The following is a 21,434-nucleotide window of genomic DNA, read 5'->3' on the forward strand; positions in this document are numbered from 1 at the left end:
TAGAAACACTGATTTCTCCCTTCTCTACCCACCCTTGGTACTCAGTGCCACTATCTCTGTCATTTGATAGTTTTCTCCATGCAAATGAAATCCTAAGGGTCTTTAGGAGTTTATCAAACAAGTGCTATCAATGTCTAAGAAGAGGTATGTGTCTAATTTAGTACCTGCTCTACCTATGGAAAATGCTGACAACAGAAGGCAACTGTTATCCTGGAAAAAAGTAGGAGAGACTTCTTGCTATAGTCTGCACAAGTGTAGCTTTAATTACATCAATCAGTTGATAAAAGCATTTTGATGATGCAGCTACTATGCACGCAACAGTAATTCCAGGCACTGGGGGATCTCAAGAAGCTTAAGTTCTGTCTGGGGCGAAAACTAGTAGTGAATACAAAATCCAATCATATGAAATAACTGTAAACTTTTACAGAACTGAGTGTGAATGCAACAGGAGCTCAGAGGCTCTGGGTTACAGGATTTGAGCATTTCCATTGACACCAACAATCCAACTAAGTCAAAAAAGTGTTAATTCGACTCCTTTAATTTCTTTCAACAATGACTTCAAATTACAAAACGTGTTCTTTCACTGCATTAATATAACATTTCTTTATACGAAAAAAAAAAGAAATAAAACGCTGGATAGAACTTCATTTATCTACTGGCTCAGTATAAAACAAGAGAGGCAGTAATAGTGAGGACAGACCAACTGACTCTTGCTCTTAAAAATTTTCCTATCTTTGAGCTATTCTTCCTACTTTACTATAAATAAAATGTGCTCCTAGATTTCTTATTCTTGTTTCCATTTAAAGTATTTACACATCTATTTACATGTTTTACTCCAAGCCACTGAGAATTTTAGCCTAATAACTGTGCAAATATCTGGTCAATAAATGAATGTTGATGTTTGTCTATGTGATTTAACTTTATGTATAGAACTTAATAATGTAGACATATGGTGAAATAACATATCCATATATTCTGAAAACTGTAATTTTCAAACACTTTTTTTTCTACCTATAGTTTTTGATTTAAAAAGTTGCTAATAAATTTCTTGCCTTTATTGGAATCTTCGTGGTTTGTCACTTCTATTGGCAATTCATCACTTCCCCATGTTATTTCATCATCATCATCAGTCTTCTTTTCTGCTGACTTGTGAATTAAGCTATGACAACAAAACACATTTATATTTTCTTCAGTTCTGTGTCCAAAATAAATTGAAATATTATGTCCTTGAATATTTGGAAATATGTCCTACATATTTCCACTACAATTATTATGGTATTTAAAAATAGATTATCTGATTAAAAAAACCTTAAATCCATAATTCCTAAAATTTATTGGTAGCTATAAATTAAACTGAGGTACAGAATTGTTTAATATAGTTTAAATTTTGTCCTCAAACAAATCCCAAGTCTTTGAACCTTAGGTTGAAGGAGTCATCTTGGGGATGGAGAAAGTGGTGGTTTGTTTCCACCCTTCCACTTGGATGCATGATTACAACTGTGTAAGTAGAGCTCTCTTTTGTTTTTTTTAACAGCTGTCTACTATTGTACTGTATGAATGATTCTTCATTTAATTACAGAAGTCCCTACTGATGGACATCAGTCTTTCACTACAATTGGGGGTGAAAAGGACACTCCGGTATCTGGGCACTCACTTAATGTAATAAAACTCAGTACAAGTTCTCATTATTCTAGGGGTGCACAGCAGATGCCATCTCTCGGGTAAGGTGGGTGGCTAGAAAAGAGAAACTAGGTAGAAGAATAACATTTAGCGATTAGATGAGATGAAAAAGGATAATGCAAAGGCCTGAATACATTTTAAACTTTCTGATACTCAGGGGAACAAAGCAGAGTACATTTTGTCTGATGACATTATTATACACCATTAAAGCAGGACATGCACTAATGCTCCCAAAACATTGTAACAGGACAGCAATTATGCTGCTTTTATGGTGGATGCTTTCCTCTGCTCCAACTAATTGTACATCACAGTTAACATGTAATTTGCAAGTTCTGCATCCATGAGGTCTTCTTGGTCTTCTAGCAAGTATGCTTTGTTTGGAAGGATATGTTTTGGAGATCCTCCCATAAGGATCCTCCCTTCTTTCTCATTCTTTTGAACAGCTGCTTAGTATTTCATTGTATGAGTACACCCTAATTTATTTTGTGTCTATTAGGGTTTTTTACTACTATAAACAATGTTGCAATAAATATTCTTATAGAAACATCTGCATACATATGGTAGTAGGATCAATTCTTAGAAATAAAATTGCTAGGTTGAAGGGAATGTACTACAGTTCTTTGAACCTGTGACACGTATCATTGTAAGATACACTATTCTGAATTAGGTCACAATGAGAGATACTTGGACTACCTATGTGCCAAACACCTGGAACAGCTGGCTGGGTTGTGGGTTCATAGACCCTGTCTTCACCCCCCAGTGACCCTGACCAGCCACAGGTTGTGAAGTCTCAGGGGGCCATTCCTGCAGTGGGGCCTGTGGTTGATACATGGACTTCCTTGTCCCCAAGCAAATCTCTAGGAGGTTAGAACCCAGAGTTGACTAAGTCTCTCCTTGAAACCGGGTCACAACCATGGCTTAGGAGGGGCAGAGAGGGGAGACAGAGTGAATAATAAAGCAGTGAGGGCCACCATAAACTTCGCAGGAGTTCCTTCAAAGGCATTTCTGTTACCCGTACCCTTCTGAGATCTACATGTCCTTCGAGTTCCTTCGAGGCTGTTTTTGTCTGTTTTGTGGCCTTTTTCCCCTTCATCGTTATTTAAAAAATAAAATAGTTTATATATACGTCAGCAAGCAGAAGCGTGTTTAGACTTCTTTTCTTTTTGGCAGATGAAGTATGGGAAGCAAAAGCCTTCTGAGGTTCTAGTCTAGTTATGTTATAAAGTTGAGCGTGGCCCTGCGTGCCGGAACTCTTAAACAGGTCAGCTGCCGTCACCCCATTTTTTCACACAATGCCCAGGAGACAGGCTCCCAACAGGCCACTCTGAGGCCAACCTTCTTTGGCAGAGAGGGAGTCTGTGAAGTCCCAGGCATTTAGGGCTGCGTGGGTGGGACTAGGGCAAGGTGGTGGTTAGGGGTGGACAAATGGACGAGACTCGGGGCCCGGCCCGCCCACCCCCAGCTTTAATCAGAGCAGTCCAGTATTTGTCTGTTTCTAGGTAGTAGCTGTGTGGCCTTGGGCCACAGCACGTTCCTGTGTGCCAGATACCACTCTAAATTTTTTTTTTTTTTTTTTTTTGCAGTACACAGGCCTCTCACTGTTGTGGCCTCTCCTGTTGTGGAGCACAGGCTCCGGACGCACAGGCTCAGCGGCCATGGCTCACGGACCCAGCCGCTCCGTGGCATGTGGGATCTTCCCGGACCAGGGCACGAACCCGTGTCCCCTGCGTCGGCAGGCGGACTCTCAACCACTGCGCCACCAGGGAAGCCCCACTCTAAATTCTTGAGGTGTACTGGTCATTTAATCCTCACACAATCTAGGAGGTAGACAGATACTATCCCTGTTTTAGAGATGAGCTCAGGTAATTTGCTCAAGATCACAAAGTAAGTGACAAAGCCAGGACACAAACTGGGCAGCCTGATTCCAAGCCCATGTTCTTTTTTTTTTTTTTTTTTTTTTTCCAAGCCCATGTTCTTAATCTCTACCAGTTTGCCTCCCAACTGACATGGGGTTGCTCTCACCCTCTCATTTTCTCTTTTCCTTCTACTTATCTCCCATGTTGGCCTCTGCACTTCCCCTCTGGCCCTCTCCAGTTCATTCTCCACAGTACACACCTTATCATGTCAGTCCCCTGCTTAAAAAACTCCATGGCCCCCATTTCTCTTGGGATAAAGGCCAAGGTCCTTACCCTGCTCCCTTCTCATCTCGGGCCCCTCTCCTGTTTGCTCTGCTGTCAGCCACTCTGGTCTAGTTCAGGCCCTCAGGTGCTCTGTGCCCTCTCCTGCCCTGGGGTCTTTGCACATGCTGTTCCTCTGCTTGGACAGCTCCACGCCGTCTTTCCCATACCCCTACCCCTGTCCTAGGCGACTCCTGTTCATGCTTCAGAACGTAAATGTCTCTTCAAGGAGAAACCTCACCTACTACTTACTGTCTGAGAACATCAAGCCCCCAGGTGATATCCTCTCACAGTTTGTCATGACTTTTTACAATAAACAGCACTTTTCATGGTCTATGATGATTTATTTGTGGGATTATTTGATTAATATTTGCCTTTATGCTAGACTGTGAGTTCCTTGGGTTAAGGAGCGTCTTTGTCTTGTTAACAGTGTATTTCAAGCACACTGTCTGGTTTATATTAGGTGCTCAATAAATATCTGGATAATAATAATAAAAAAAAAGATACGTTATTACTTTGCTTACATTAAGAAATAATATCAGACTATAATTTTATGACCCTTCATGAGACGCTAAAATTTTTAAAAAGTGTTTCCAAGAATCAGTAACATGTTAATAAAATCTGTACGTTAATAGTGTTTTCAATTTGCCACCCAAAGAATTTACACTAATTTATTCTTCCTTCCCCTGTTGACAGGGAAGAGCCTGTATCTTATTACTATTGGTGGCTGGCCCAGATATTTGCTGATCTTTTAAATATAAGACTATGCATTTCTATGTTAACAATATGTACCCCCTGTCTAACTTAGTGAAAAATTCACTGTCAATTTGCTTTTCTAGGAAAATGGAAATAGCTCCCTTTGACTGTTTGGTTATCATTTAATATGAAGCAAAATTTACGTACAACCACTTTGTTGGCCAACAATATATATAAACTCTTCCTGAGACATCATTTAGTGTTACAAAAAATCTTATTTTATATTAGAAACCGTTTTCAAAAAGAAAAACATTTGTGGGGGGTTTAAAATGTTTCTTACCTTCTTTGGTTTTATTTTCTTATTAAAGAATGAAATTTGTGAAGTATAGAAAAATTTAGAGAAACAGAAAAATAGGTTACCTATAATCACACCAGGAGAAGGTACTATCATCATCGTTGGCACATTTCCTTTTAGACTTTTCTTGCATTTTTTCTGACGGTCAAGAGAATACATTGCTTTTTTTGAGCAATGTCATAACAAACACATTGTCACATGTCACTAGAACTTCCTTGTAACAACATTCAGAAACATTTTTAATATTCAACCATACTTCCATAATCTACTCAATAAGTCTCATTTGACTGGAAAAGACACATTAATTTTAAAATCAACATCTAAATGGAAATCTTGAGAGCACTTCTAAAAAGAGAATGAAAGTGTTATAAATATTTGAAAAATAGTATTTTTACCTTTCAGTTTTTACTTTTTCTTCACAATATTCTTCACAGCCGTTCATTTTGGTAGACTACAACAAAGAGAAACCAAAATCAAATTAGCCCATTGTACCAAAAAAACAAACAAACAAACCAAAAACAATCCTATATAATGTTCAATTTTATTTCCTATATTTACTGTTATTCATCATCATCATGTTACAAAGACACACGACATTCAATCAATGCATGCCAAACTGTGGCTAAGGCATCTGCAGTGGCACAAGAGTTTTGGCTGGCTCCACTTATTCACCTCACACTCATCTTGGCTTTTCATTAATTTCTTTTTATATATATATAAATTTATTTTATTTATTTATTTTTGGCTGCATTGGGTCTTCATTGCTGCGCGTGGGCTTTCTCTAGTTGTGGCGAGTGGGGGCTACTCTTCCTTGCGGTGCACAGGCTTCTTATTGCGGTGGCTTCTCCTGTTGCAGAGCATGGGCTCTAGGCGCGTGGACTTCAGTAGTTGTGGCTCGTGGGCTCTAGAGCGCAGGCTCAGTAGTTGTGGTGCACGGGCTTAGTTGCTCTGCAGCATGTGGGATCTTCCCAGACCAGGGCTCGAACCCGCATCCCCTGCATTGGCAGGCGGATTCTTAACCACTGTACCACCAGGGAAGTCCCTTTCATTTCTTATATAAGGAATATGAATGTATAGAGGTAAGGAAAAAGAAAAATCTAAAGTAACAATTATTTAGATGTGCATACATGGCATATGTTTTTACACTACTTCAATTTTAAAATCTAAAATTTCCAATGTGTTATCTTGCCCATTTATTTAATTTTTAAAATTTTTAATTAAAGTATAGTTGATTTACAATGTTTTGTTAGTTTCTGGTGTACAGCAAAGTGATTCACATACACACACACATATATATATACACACACGTATATTCTTTTTCATGTTCTTTTCCATTATGGTTTATTACAGAATATTGAATATAGTTCCCTGTGCTATACAGTAGGACCTTGTTGTTTATCTGTTTTATATATAGTAGTTTGTATATGCTGATACCAAACTCCTAATTTATCCCTCTCCCACCCCTTTTGCCCTTTGGTAACCATTAAGTTTTCTATATCTGTGAGTCTCTTTCTGTTTTGTAAATAAGTTCATTTGTATCATATTTTTTTATTTTTAATTTTTCATACTTTATTCCTTATACTGATAGGTTAAGAAAGTAAAATTTTCCTAAGTACTAATTCATAGATAATGTTTATAAGCGGGACACAAAACATTCAGTTTCACAAGCAGTAATATCCAATGATCCCCTTAAATGCAATTTTAATCCTTACTTTAAGCTAAGTGCAAGAATAATACAATAAGCTAAATACGCACAAAACCTGTATATGCTGAACTACAAAAGTGGTTTCCATGGCCACACATGGTCTTAGTCAAGTACACATTTCCACAATGAACAAGTACTAACAAATAAGTTTTAATAAACACTACCCCAAATGCTTATCCTGCTACTGAAAGCACTTATTTTTAGAAGCTTTGACCTGGGAAAATGAGTTCTCTTAAAAACTGACAAATAGTATAAGACCTGAAGATTTTAAACCAAATAAGTCTTCCAACACACAAGCATTCATAGGAAAGTTTTACTTTCTCAAAAAATAAAAAATTAAAATGAAAAAAATCACTCTTGTTATCTAAAGAGTATTAAAACAAATTATCTTAAGATAAATAAACACTCCTAAAAAAGGTTGTATTTTCTATCATTTTCTCCTTAAAGGTTGTATTTTTTATCATTTTCTCCTTAAAAGTCTTTTAATAACTTAAGACTACTGTAATCTAAAAACTTTAGAATACATGAAACACATGTCTTCGCTATCAAAGGTACCATTTAGATTTCACATATTAAACAGCTACAGTACAGCCTACAATGGCACAAGTACACCTAATACATAAATATTAATTCATCATTTAGATGGTCAAAAGTCAGAAGGAACTGAATGGTTTGCAAGGTACTTTGACTTACATGTGGTCATTAAAATCCAGTAATGAATTCAAAGTATGGTAATATAATGGCAGGCAATTAAAGGCTCAAATATCACTCTAAAATTGAAGACACGAAAATAAAGACTGAAAACGTTGTGGTTCTCTATTTTTCATTCACATGGCTAGATATCAGAACGTTACTGTGGAAAATATAGTTATTAAATATGGTTTCCCCAGAAAATAATGAAACTTCAGAGAGTACAAAAAATGTCAAGATCCATAGTTCATCAAATGCTTTTTTAGCTCGTTTCAATTCTTCATTCATAGTAAGCGAGTCTTTAACCCTAGCAAACTTTCTTGGGTCCTTTCGAATCAAGAAGACGATATCTTCAACTTGTACCCGACCTTGTCTTCCAATTGACATTGCCTTGTGAGTCATTTCGGTGATGAACTCTATGACAAGGGCTTCAAGAATATCTACTGACTCAGTATAAGGATTCTGGTCATCCCCAAACCCATACATCATACACTGTAATTCTTTAGAAAAAAGTCTCTTTCTTTTACCCTGTCCACCTTCTGCACCTCCCCCAATTTCTTCATTTTCTTCCTCAAAGGTGGGGTCTTCTTCTTCATCTGCCATCCCAGCACCCAGGGCCTGTATCATATTTTAGATTCCACATGTAAGGGCTATCATATTTCCCCTTTTATTTTTTAAAGTGAGGGGTGTCTCCCTAGGAAACTGAGATCAATCAGGTCGTACTTTAACTGAGTATGGTGCCACAGAGACCCAAGTCCTGCAGAAGCAGTTTGCTACAATCAGAAGGAGATGCCAAGTTGCATTCTTACATGGTTAATCTTACATTTAAATCTTCATTAGGACAAATTATCTTAAATGAGAAATTCCTTCCATTTCAAGATCCTGCATTATCTGGCCTCTGTCTACCTCTACAATCCATCTGGTTTTACTCTCCTCTTCACTAACTAGGCTTCAAACTGATGGGCCTTTCTTTTAGCTCTTCAAATCGCTCTTTTTTCACTTTTTCCTTGTTTAATCTAAGTGTCTTTACCTTCTGAGGATGTTTCCTAACCACCCAGTCTAAAAGTGGGTCTCCTTCGTATTCTCTTTCGTAGCACTTTTTTAAACTTCATAGACCTTATCACAACTTGTAATTGCGTGTTTATTTGATCTTTTAGGTACAGACTCTGTAGTTAAAAAGTATCTATAATAAAGTGACTCTGATATCATTTTCAGTTTATCTGAGGGAAACACAGAACTTCTATGGTGGAAGAAATAAAGTAGATTGTTTTTATCCACTGACAACTGAAAAAAAACCTTCTTAGACCTTATTCGTTTTTTTAAAAAAATAAATTTGTTTTTCGCTGTGTTCGGTCTTCGTTGCTGCGTGCGGGATTTCTTTAGTTGCAGCGAGTGGGGGCTGCTCTTCGTTGCAGTGCGCGGGCTTCTCATTGTGGTGGCTTCTCTTGTTGTGGAGCATGGGCTCTAAGTGCACGGGCTTCAGCAGTTGCGGCATGCGGGCTTAGTTGCTCTGCGGCATGTGGGATCTTCCCAGACCAGGGCTTGAACGCAACAGGCTCCGGACGTGCAGGCTCAGTGGCCATGGCCCACGGGCGCAGCCGCTCCGCGGCATGTGGGATCTTCCCAGACCAGGGCATGAACCCACGTCCCCTGCATCGGCAGGCGGACTCTCAACCACTGCGCCACCAGGGAAGCCCATGGCAGGCGGATTCTTAACCACTGCGCCACCAGGGTAGCCCTCCTTATCCGCTTTTAGAAGCTGATAATTTTAGTCTGGGTTAAAACTTTTTTCCAAGTAGTCATTTGGATTTCTTATTCCCCATCATAATCCTGATCTAGGAATCACCATGTGTGCAATCATTTTGCAAAGTATACAGCCTTTTATAAAGGTGTTACTGGGCTTCCCTGGTGGCACAGTGGTTAAGAATCTGCCTGCCAATGCAAGGGGCACAGGTTCGAGCCCTGGGCCTGGAAGATCCCACATGCCATGGAGCAACTAAGCCCGTGCGCCACAACTACTGAGCCTGCGCTCTAGAGCCTGTGAGCCACAACTACTGAAGCCCACGCACCTAGAGCCCGTGCTCTGCAACAAGAGAAGCCACCACAATGAGAAGCCCGCAGACCACAACAAAGAGAAAGCCTACGCACAGCAACGAAGACTCAATGCAGCCAAAAATAAATAAATTTATTAGAAAAGTGTTATTATTAACATTAAAATAATGAGATAAAGCCCAATTGGAAATACACTATAGCAATGCTTGTATTAACCAATTTTTCACTATTTTTGCAAAGTTTACCTATGTATGGTTTGGGGGTGGGTCAGTCTCTCTTCTCATTCTGGATTGTAGGCTCTTTGGAAGAGGAGGAGGCTGTAGTACTGCCTCAAGGAAAAGATTTAAGGTTTTTTATCATGGCCAGCCTGTTCGAAGGTTAGTTTGTAATCCTACTGCTCAAAGAATCCAGATTCAGCAACTTGAAGAGTAGAGGAGGTATCTGCTGGACCTAGGACCAGCTACATAATTTGTAGTGCCCAGTGCCGATGAAAATATGGGCTCTTTCTTTGGCATGGCATGTAAGTCATTTCATGAACCCATCCCTATCTTTTAAGCCTTAGCTTTCAATACACCATGTGATACCCTAATAGCAATGATTTAGTGCCCTGAATTTTCCATGTTGATCCAGACCTTCGTACCTTTGCTGAGAAGCTCCTCGGTATGGAATGCTCTTTCCCATTTTATCTCACCTATCAAAATCTTTAAAATGCTAATTCTCTAGGAGGCTTTAATAACCACACCCACATACTCCTGTATAGCCCCTATATTCCCTAATTCTTTATAATCCTCTCTGAACTCCACATAGACACTCCATAAAAAAGCAGGATATGTTTTCTTACTATACCTTTTTGTAGAGTTGAAAGTAAAATTTATTCTGATATTAATTTCAATTTATTTGTGGGAAATCAGAGCTTCCATGGAGGAAGAAAATTTACTTATTTGCGTGTGTACATCTCCCAAATTGACTGCTAGATTGCACAAGCAAATTTAGGACGGACACCCTGACGTCCCTTCTTACCCTGTTATCCCCAAAATAAACAAGTTCAGCAACAGCTGAAGTGAAGAGTTTTGAAACTTTCGGTAGTAATTTACAATAATGTGTATGACTGGCATTCATTCACAAATAACACACAGACATTGGCCTGAAGTACTTCGCTAAGAGGTATAGTAGTACCCCTTTATTTGAGGTGTGATACATTCCAAGACACCCAGTGAATGCCTGATACCATGGAAAGTGCTGAACTCTGTTTTCTGTTCATGTCTTCCACTCACAAATTGAATGCCTCTTCCATCTTAACTAAGCATTTTTTCATGCACTGTGGCCTTAACTTTTGCAGTTTGAGGTGCAACAGCAAAACCAGCACAAATTTCTTTTTCCTTCTTCACAATTTCGCAGATAGATTTGTTCTTACTGTAGATTTTAGCAACTAACCTCAGCATACGATTTTTCTCTTTCCTTATGAAGTAGAGAACTTTCACCTTTTCACTTAAAGGAAGCACTTATGGCTTCTCTTTGGCAACATCCAGATTGCCAGCATCACTACTCTTGTACTGCAGGGCCATCATTGAATAAGAGTTACATGAACACAAACACTTGGTTACTGCCATGACTGCTCCGATAACCAAGATGGCTACTAAGTGACTAATGGGCAAGATACATTGGACAAAGGGATGATTTATGTCCTGGGTGGGACGGAGTGAGACGGAGCAAGATTTCATCTCACTGTTTAGAATGGCACATCATTTAAAACTTATGAATTGTTTATTTCTGGAATTTCCACTTAACATTTTCCAACTGTGGTTGACCGTAAGTAACTGAAACCCCAAAAGTGAAACTGTAGATGGGGGGCCGGGGGCTACTATAGTTAAGTATAGAGACAATTAATTGCAGCAGAGGGACAAATGCAATGACTTACACAAGTAGCTATCAGAGGGACAATCTTTCTTTTTAAAAAGGACATTCCTCTACTTTTTATAATACCAGTGGATAGCACCTTAACTTCTGGCACATGATAAAACTTTCAGGGTTGCAAAATATACTGTTAAGAACCAATTCAGTAAATAATCATTTGTTTAGGGTGATTCCCAACGTGGCACACTTACAAATTTCTGAATATTTAAAAAAACGCTATGGAACTCTTTAAAACTACTCAAATGTAGGTAATATTCGAGAAACGTTAAGATGAAACAAAACTTTTCTAGAATACTGGTTCAGTCTTTCAGCGATGAAGATTAGTCATATTTGTCTCTTTTGAATTTGCCTTCTTATGAATATAATTAACATTGTGACTTTAACACATTTAGATTTTGAAACACATGAAACTTTTTCATGTTTTTATTTCAGTACCCTGTGTCCTCTTTTCCTAAATTTGTTTTTTGCTTTCTTTGTTTTGCTTACCATTAGTCAAAATCTCTTCTAAAGCAGAAGTCTCACCTATTCAAGTGCTAATTTGTTTTTCAGGATCGACTGGCCCGAAATACTTGGTCTTAAACATTTTGAATTCTCAAGACACAAAATTGTGGGCTCTATCTATATTTTGGTGGCAGGACAACTTATGTATTATTTACATAATATTTCCTAATAACTGGTAGGAATATTCTCCCTCCAAGAACCTTAATTTTTGGATTTGTTCTGGATAGTTTTACATCCTAATTCTACTATGTGAACTTTACAATCATTTCACAAAGCCACCCTGCCTCTTATTAAAACAAGCAACGAAACAAAACAGAAACCTCAAAATATTTTATGGGACCATATTTAATTTAGAGGTGAATCTAGGGAGAACTTAAATTTTAGATTTTTTCTATCAAAGAACAAGGAATGTTTTTCTTTAATATTTCTTTTGTGCTTCTCTGTAGAGTTTTAAAGTATTCATAATATAAATATATACATTCTTGGTTGAATTTATGCCTAGAGCTCTTGTTTTGTAACTATAGTGAAGAAAATTTGATTATACATATATAATTAAATTTTCCATATCCACACAAAGACGTGCACATGAGTGTTCTCTTTTCTTCTTTTAAAAAATTTATTTATTTTATTTATTTATTTTTGGCTGCATTGGGTCTTCGTTGCTGCGCACGGACTTTCTCCAGTTGTGCCAAGAAGGGGCTACTCTTTGTTGTGGTGTGCAGGCTTCTCGTTGCGGTGGCTTCTCTTCTTGCAGAGCACAGACTCTAGGCATGTGGGCTTCAGTAGCTGTGGCATGCAGGCTCAGTAGTTGTGGTGCATAGGATCAGTTGCTCCACGGCATGTGGGATCCTTCCAGACCAGGGATCGAACCTGTGTCCCCTGCATTGGCAGGCGGATTTTCAACCACTGTGCCACCCAGGAAGCCCTTGATTATATTTTATAAGTGGCTAAGACAAAGACTGTGTTATGAACTGACCTGCGTCCCGCCAAAGTTCACAGGTTGAAGCCCTAACCCCCGATGGGACTGTATTTGGAAATAGGGTCTTTATGGAGATAACTGAGGCTAAATGAGGTCATGAGGATGGGGCTCTAATCCAATAGGATTGGTGTCCTTATAAGAAGAGGAAGAGACACCAGGAGTGTGTGCACACAAAGGAAAGACCATGTGAGGACACAGCTAGAAGAGAGCTGCCTACAACCCAAGGAGAGAGGTCTTGCCAGAAACCAAACCTCCTAACACCTTGATTGTAGATGTCCAGCCTCCAGAACTGTGAAAAGATAAATTTTCTCTCTCTTTTTTTAAGCCACTCAGGTTGTGGTGTTTATGGCAGCCCAAGCAAACTAGAACAGACTACAAACTCAAATGCCTGCAGTAATCAGAAAAATAATACAAACTTTTGAAATGCTGGGGTTGAGGGCATAATTCTGTCTTGTGAGACCTAGAATTTACATTATAAAGAAATAGGAATCTTTGCTGCATTACTGTTTATAATAAATTTAATACTCATAATATATAATCAATTTAATAAATTATGGTATATCTATGCAAGAGAATAATAGGGGAAGCATTAGAAAGTATGAGACAGAGAGGGCAGACAACAGAAGCAGGAACTACAATCCTGCAGCCTGTGGAACAAAAACCACATTTGCAGAAAGACAGACAAGATGAAAAGGCAGAGGGCTATGTACCAGATGAAGGAACAAGATAAAACCCCAGAAAAACAACTAAATGAAGTGGAGATAGGCAAACTTCCAGAAAAAGAATTCAGAATAATGATAGTGAAGATGATCCAGGACCTCGGAAAAAGGATGGAGGCAAAGATTGAGAAGGTGCAAGAAATGTTTAACAAAGACCTAGAAGAATTAAAGAACAAACAAACAGAGATGAACAATACAATAAATGAAATGAAAACTACACTAGAAGGAATCAATAGCAAAATAACTGAGGCACAAGAACGGATAAGTGACCTGGAAGACAGAATGGTGGAATGCACTGCTGCAGAACAGAATAAAGAAAAAAGAATGAAAAGAAATGAAGACAGCCTAACAGACCTCTGGGACAACATTAAACACAACAACATTTGCATTATAGGTGTCCCAGAAGGAGAAGAGAGAAAGGAGCCAAGAAAATAGATTATAGTCAAAACTTCTCTAACATGGGAAAGGAAATAGCCCCCAAGTCCAGGAAGCCCAGCGAGTCCCATACAGGATAAACCCAAGGAGAAACATGCCGAGAAACATAGTAATCAGACTGGCAAAAATTAAAGACAATTCATTGAAAGCTGCAAGGGAAAAATGACAAATAACATACAAGGGAACTCCCATAAGGTTAACAGCTGATTTCTCAACAGAAACTCTACAAGCCAGAAGGGAGTCGCATGATATACTTAAAGTGATGAAAGGGAAGAACCTACAACCAAGATTACTCTACCTGGCAAGGATCTCATTCAGATTCGATGGAGAAATCAAAAGCTTTACAGATAAGCAAAAGCTAAGAGAATTCAGCACCACCAAACTAGCTCTACAACAAATGCTAAAGGAACTTCTCTAAGTGGGAAACACAAGAGAAGAAAAGGACCTACAAAAACAAACCCAAAACAATTAAGAAAATGGTTATAGGAACATACATATCAATAATTACCTTAAATGTGAATGGATTAAATGCTCCAACCAAAAGACACAGGCTTGCTGAATGGATAAAAAAATAAGACCCATGGGCTTCCCTGGTGGCGCAGTGGTTGAGAGTCTGCCTGCCAATGCAGGGGACACAGGTTCGTGCCCCGGTGCAGGAGGATCCCACATGCCATGGAGCGGCTAGGCCCATGAGTCATGGCCGCTGAGCCTGCGCATCCAGAGCTCCGCAACGGGAGAGGCCACAACAGTGAGAGGCCTGTGTACCACAAAAAAAAAAAAAAAAAAAAAAAAAGACCCATAATATGCTATCTACAAGACACCCACTTCAGACCTAGGGACACATACAGACTGAAAGTGAGGAGATGGAAAAAGATATTCCATGCAAATGGAAATCAAAAGAAAGCTGGAGTAGCAATACTCATATCAGATAAAATAGACTTTAAAATAAAGAATGTTACAAGAGACAAGGAAGGACACTACATAATGATCAAGGGATCAATCCAAGAAGAAGATATAACAATTATAAATATATATGCACGCAACATAGGAGCGCCTCAATACATAAGGCAACTGCTAACAGCTATAAAAGAGGAAATCGACAGTAACACAATAATAGTGGGGGATGTTAACACCTCACTTACACCAATGGACAGATCAACCCAAATGAAAATAAATAAGGAAACAGAAGCTTTAAATGACATAATAGACCAGATAGATTTAATTGATATTATAGGACATTACATCCAAAAACAGCAGATTACACTTTCTTCTCAAGTGCGCATGGAACATTCTCCAGGATAGATCACATCTCGGGTCAAAAATCAATCCTCAGTAAATTTAAGAAAATTGAAATCATATCAAGCATCTTTTCTGACCACAACGCTATGAGATTAGAAATGAATGTAAAAAACACAAACACATGGAGGCTAAACAATACATTACTAAATAACTAACAGATCACTGAAGAAATCAAAGAGGAAATCAAAAAATGCCTAGAGACAATGGATGATGAAAACACGATGATCCAAAATCTATGGGATGCAGCAAAAGCAGTTCTAAGAGGGAAGTTTATAGCTATACAAGCCTACCTCAAGAAACAAGAAAAATCTCAAATAAACAATCTAACTCTACACCTAAAGGAACTGGAGAAAGAAGAACAAACAAAACCCAAAGTTAGCAGAAGGAAAGAAACCATAAAGATGAGAGCAGAAGTAAATGAAATAGAAACAAAGAAAACAACAGCAAAGATCAATAAAACTAAAAGCTGGTTCTCTGACAAGATAAACAAAATTGATAAACCATTAGCCAGACTCATCAAGAAAAAGAGGGACAGGACTCAAGTCAATAAAATTAGAAATGAAAAAGGAGAAGTTACAATAGACACTGCAGAAATACAAAGCCTCCTAAGAGACTACTACAAGCAACTCTATGCCAACAAAATGGACAACCTGGAAGAAATGGACAAGTTCTTAGAAAGGTATAATCTTCCAAGACTGAAACCAGGAAGAAATAGGAAATATGAACAGACCAATCACAAGTAATGAAATTGAAACTGTGATTAAGAATCTTCCAACAAACAAAAGTCCAGGACCAGATGTCTTCACAGGTGAATTCTATCAACATTTAGAGAAGAGCTAACACCCATCCTTCTCAAACTCTTCCAAAAAACTGCAGAGGAAGGAACACTCCCAAACGCATTCTATGAGGCCACCATCACCCTGATACCAAAACCAGACAAAGATACTAAAAAAAAAAGAAAATTACAGACCAATATCACTGATGAATATAGATCTAAAAATCTTCAACAAAATACTAGCAAACAATATCCAACGACACATTAAAAGGATCATATACCATGATCAAGTGGGATTTATCCCAGGGATGCAAGGATTCTTCAATATACACTAATCAATCAATGTGATACACCATATTAACAAATTGAAGATAAAAACCATATGATCATCTCAATAGATGCAGAAAAAGCTTTTGACAAAATTGAAGACCCATTTACGATAAAAACTCTCCAGAAAGTGGGCACAGAAGGAACTACCTCAACATAATAAAGGCCATATATGACAAACCCACAGCAAACATCATTCTCAATGGTGAAAAACTGAAAGCATTTCCTCTAAGATCAGGAACAAGACAAGGATGTCCACTCTCACCACTATTATTCAACATAGTTTTGGAAGTCCTAGCCACGGCAATCAGAGAAGAAAAAGAAATAAAAGGAATACAAATTGGAAAAGAAGAAGTAAAACTGTCACTGTCTGCAGAGGACATGATAGTATACATAAGAGAATCCTAAAGATGCCACCATAAAACTACTAGAGCTAATCAATGAATTGGGTAAAGTTGCAGGATACAAAATTAATGCACAGAAATCTCTTGCATTCCTATACACTAATGAGGAAAAATCTGAAAGAGAAATTAAGGAAACACTCCCATTTACCATTGCAACAAAAAGAATAAATACCTAGGAATAAACCTACCTAGGGAGACAAAAGACCTGTATGCAGAAAACTATAAGACACTGATGAAAGAAATTAAAGACGATACCAACAGACGGAGAAATACACCATGTACTTCGATTGGAAGACTCAATATTGTGAAAATGACTATACTACCCAAAGCAATCTACAGATTCAATGCAATCCCTATCAAATTACCAATGGCATTTTTTATGGAACTAGAACAAAAAATCTTAAAATTTGTATGGAGACACAAAAGACCCTAAATAGCCAAAGCAGTCTTGAGGGAAAAAAACAGAGCTGGAGGAATCAGACTCCCTGACTTCAGATGATACTACAAAGCTACAGTAATCAAGACAATATGGTACTGGCACAAAAACAGAAACAGATCAATGGAACAAGATAGAAAGCCCAGAGATAAACCCACGCACCTATGATCAACTAATCTATAACAAAGGAGGCAAGGATACACAATGGAGAAAAGACAGTCTCTTCAATAAGTGATGCTGGGAAAACTGGACAGTTACATGTAAAAGAATGAAATTAGAACACTCCCTAACACCATACACAAAAATAAACTCAAAATGTATTTGAGACCTAAATGTAAGACCGGACACTATAAAACTCTTAGAGGAAAACATAGGAAGAACCCTCTTTGACATAAATCACAGCAAGATCTTTTTTGATCCACCTCCTAGGATAATGGAAATAAAAACAAAAATAAACAAATGGGACCTAATGAAACTTCAAAGCTTTTGTACAGCAAAGGAAACCATAAACAAGACGAAAAGACAACCCTCAGAATGGGAGAAAATATTTGCAGATGAATCAATGGACCAAGGATTAATCTCCAAAATATATAAACAGCTCATGTAGCTCAATATTGAAGAAACAAACAACCCAATCCACAAATGGGCAGAAGACCTAAATAGACATTTCTCCAAAGAAGACATACAGATGGCCAAGAAGCACATGAAAAGCTCCTCAACATCACTAATTATTAGAGCAATGCAAATGAAAACTACAGTATCACCTCACACCAGTTAGAATGGGCATCATCAGAAAATCTACAAACAACAAACACTGGAGAGGGTGTGGAGAAAAGGGAACCCTCTTGCACTCTTGGTGGGAATATAAATTGATACAGCCACTATGGAGAATAGTATGGAGGTTCCTTAAAAAACTAAAAATAGAATTACCATATGATCCAGCAATCCCACTACTGGGCATATACCCAGAAGAAAACATAATTCAAAAAGACACATGCACCCCAGTGTTCATTGCAGCACTATTTACAATAGCCAGGTCATGGAAGCAACCTACATGCCTATTGACAGATGAATGGATAAAGAAGTTGTGGTACATATATACAATGGAATATTACTCAGCCATAAAAAGGAATGAAATTGAGTCATTTGTTGAGACGTGGATGGATCTAGAGACTGTCATACAGAGTGAAGTAAGTCAGAAAGAGAAAAACAAATATCATATATTAATGCATGTATGTGGAACCTAGAAAAATGGTACAGATTAACAGGTTTGCAGGGCAAAAGTTCAGACACAGATGTAGAGAACAAATGTATGGACACCAAGTGGGGAAAGCCACAGTGGGGTGGGGATGGCGGTGTGCTGAATTGGGCAACTGGGATTGACATGTATACACTGATGTGTATAAAATTGATGACTAATAAGAAGCTGCTGTATAAAAAAATAAAATTCAAAAATTAGAAAAAAACAAACGAATAGTAAACTCTGTTCGAGTTATTTGTATGGAAATATGTTAATATAAATGTTTCAGACATTACATGAAATTTCTAAAAATCTTATAGGTTCTGGTATAATGTTATAAGTCATAATTCTAGTTTACTTTAAAATATATATCTCAGAAGTACCTAAATTTGCTTGTCAATTGCATTATTATGAACTTTCATCAAATCTTAAACCGTGGCCATTTTTAAGTCTTTTGTCATTTACAGACAGTTCTGGGTGTACTCTGATGCTTTTGCAAAAATGTTCCTATAAAAGGGTTTCATCTTCAAGGAATTCATTGAAAAGACTGTGACAAGTACAGGTTTCTGGTAACTGACTATACTGCTGAACTGAATGAATAAGCATTTTCAGAACTCTAATGGAAAACTGATGAATTCATAAAAGTACTAACAAAAGATCAAGATGAAAAAAAATTAATTACATGGGACTGAGTGAACTGATGAGGATGATTATAATTTTTGTGACTTTGTTTGAATAAAAAAAGTGTGATGTAAATTTATGTAAAAAGAACTTAACGTAAAACAATGCCACTCTTCTCACATATTTTCTCGTTTTGGAAAATACAGATATTTTCTGTTAAAAACGTGATTTATGCTGACATGTAATAGGTTGATTATTGTTATTATAAATGAATTAATAAATATTTTAAAGTTTCAAAAAGAAAAAGAAAATATGAGACAGATTTTTACCTATTAGTGGAAAGAGTGTAATGATCAATTTTAACTGAGAATCAAATTTGGAATCACGTGACAAAAAGTATATTAAATTACATGTTTTCATATGTATAATAGAAGGGTAAAACCCAATACTTTAACAATAGCTATCTCAGATGAAGATGAGGAATGGGTAAAAAAAGGAGCTTGCATTTTTTTTTTTTTTTGCGGTACACGGGCCTCTCGTTGTGGCCTCTCCCGTTGTGGAGCACAGGCTCCAGACGCGCAGGCTCAGTGGCCATGGCTCACGGGCCCAGCCGCTCCGTGGCATGTGGGATCTTCCCAGACCGGGGCACGAACCCGTGTCCCCTGCATTGGCAGGTGGACTCTCACCACTGTGCCAGCAGGTAAGCCCCAGGAGCTTGCATTTTTAAATGATTCTGTTTAAAATATTTTTTTTACAATGAGGATGTAGTGTCTTCGTTATCAAAATAAAAAAAGCAACTTGAATGTAGGTTTCTGCTATAAACTTCTGTTATAATAGCTCAGTGTAAAAGAGAATCTATATTATGTTAAGCTTTTTTTTTTTTAAAGAAAAGGCATTGGATTTTGAAATGGATATTAAAGATTTTTATTTACTGTCTTAGTTAAGAGACTTCAGAACATACATTTTAAGGGGTATTTTAAATAGTATTAATAAAAATATGATTGGTATGATTTAAAGTGTTCAGAAAATCTTTTTCAAAGAGCTTATTGTTATAATTATTAATATTTAGGTAGTACAAAAGAACAATAACTTAAAAACACTACAGCATGATACATTGTGAGCTATTTAATATTTGTGTAATCATTTTTTTAGATTAGGAAATACATACTAAAACAGATATAAGCTTCCTTGTATTTACATACATTAATTATATATAAGTATTTAATGAAAATAATCACGTGTATATGAGATTGTGTGTGGGTACATGCCTGGTAAGAATCCAGACGAGCTTAGTTTTGACAATTTTGAAGGTGTTCAATAGGAAGAATCAGAAGCCTTGTGAGGGAAATTATCCTAGAACAATGGGCAAGATCAGATTCATATAAATAAGGGTGATGCCTAGTTTGAGCAGGCTTACATATTATTTATCTACTATTTCATGCTTTTTTCTTAGTCAGCTCAATGTCCCAGAAGATCTGAAGTCTTAGTCTTAAATAAGTCTATGATTACATTTTTGAAAATTAATTGTTTCTTTCTCTTCCTTCTTCTTTTTTTTTTTGGCTTGGGGAAACTTGAATAGTAATTCTTTCCCTGGCATAGGATGACTCTTAAATGCAAAAAATAAAATTAATCTCAGATGATTCCAACGTTGGGGTTTTATTTTTTTAAAGATTTTAACAAACGTATATACTATATATTAAGCACTAATTCCTGTACAGCTTATTTTTACTAGTTTGCATCCAACTAGTTTAATGTATTATGAATGTTAGCTGTCTAAATCTTTTAAAACATGTCTCAACTGAAATTGCAGAGCAATCAGAGCAAAAGCCATGGAATAAATGAAAGAATGAGATGTTTCCATGATAATTAAGACCAAGGATCCATGAGGGGCAGAAGAAAACAAGCACTCAAGGATAAAAATCAAGTTTTCTACCTAGGTTAGGTATTAACTGGAATGGGATCTTGGAATTACCAACTTTGATTTGGTGTAATAATAATGAAGATGCAAAAAAAGAAAAAAAAAAAAGATTTTTGGGCACTATTTTCCTGAATGGAAACCTTCACCAAAAGAGGCTAAATGATTTAAAGGCAAGTTTTCTCCAAAATGAGTAAATGACATCAGTTCTAATTCTTACTGAGGTTACTAACCAGCCATCAGGATATTATCTTTAATACTTAGAAGGGAAACTGGTAGGTAGGGAGAGGTAAGGCCTCATCAGAGAATTCTAACAAGATATAGCATCACAGAGTGTTTACCTAGGTATTATCCTTACCTCCGTAAACTCTGCAGGTAAAGGTGAACCATCATAGTCTGTATCTTCTGCTCTCTCTTCACATAACTTCCCACTGGTTTTCAATGCACCTGGGAAAGAAATAGGCCAAGAGGAATTAAAATGCTCTGTAGAGGCCTTCCTGTACTCCTTCCGTGT

At 37.4% G+C, this 21,434-nt stretch overlaps 2 protein-coding genes and 1 pseudogene across 19 annotated transcripts in view; 1 reads left to right on the plus strand and 2 right to left on the minus strand.

Moving 5' to 3' along the window:
* The window catches only part of SLC10A6 (solute carrier family 10 member 6), a 48,993-nt gene extending 45,681 nt beyond the window's left edge, over window positions 1-3,312 (plus strand). For 2 of the 5 annotated variants that reach the window (XR_003430612.1, XR_003430611.1), the window contains one exon: window positions 1,424-2,808. The gene's annotated coding sequence lies outside the window, so the exon portion shown is untranslated. Of the gene's footprint in view, window positions 1-427; window positions 1,064-1,423; window positions 2,809-2,850 lie in introns of those variants that run through there. The other 3 variants (XR_003430613.1, XR_003430614.1, XR_003430615.1) reach the window with 3 other exon arrangements.
* PTPN13 (protein tyrosine phosphatase non-receptor type 13) overlaps window positions 1-21,434 on the minus strand; it is a 235,368-nt gene that overhangs the window by 10,516 nt on the left and 203,418 nt on the right. For 12 of the 14 annotated variants that reach the window (XM_027095877.1, XM_027095881.1, XM_027095880.1 and 9 more), the window contains 3 exons: window positions 21,279-21,367; window positions 5,304-5,359; window positions 1,053-1,159 (listed from right to left, as the gene is read on the minus strand). In XM_027095877.1, coding sequence (XP_026951678.1) covers window positions 1,053-1,159; window positions 5,304-5,359; window positions 21,279-21,367 — 252 coding nt within the window. Of the gene's footprint in view, window positions 1-1,052; window positions 1,160-5,303; window positions 5,360-20,115; window positions 20,612-21,278; window positions 21,368-21,434 lie in introns of those variants that run through there. The other 2 variants (XM_027095885.1, XR_003430610.1) reach the window with 2 other exon arrangements.
* On the minus strand, window positions 6,383-8,649 carry LOC113614407 (transcription initiation factor TFIID subunit 13 pseudogene; annotated as a pseudogene).

This window comes from Aethalodelphis obliquidens, unplaced genomic scaffold, assembly GCF_003676395.1.
Source record: "Aethalodelphis obliquidens isolate GAN/ISIS:26980383/991018 unplaced genomic scaffold, ASM367639v1 scaffold95, whole genome shotgun sequence".
In the NCBI taxonomy this organism is placed as follows: Eukaryota; Metazoa; Chordata; class Mammalia; order Artiodactyla; family Delphinidae; genus Aethalodelphis; species Aethalodelphis obliquidens.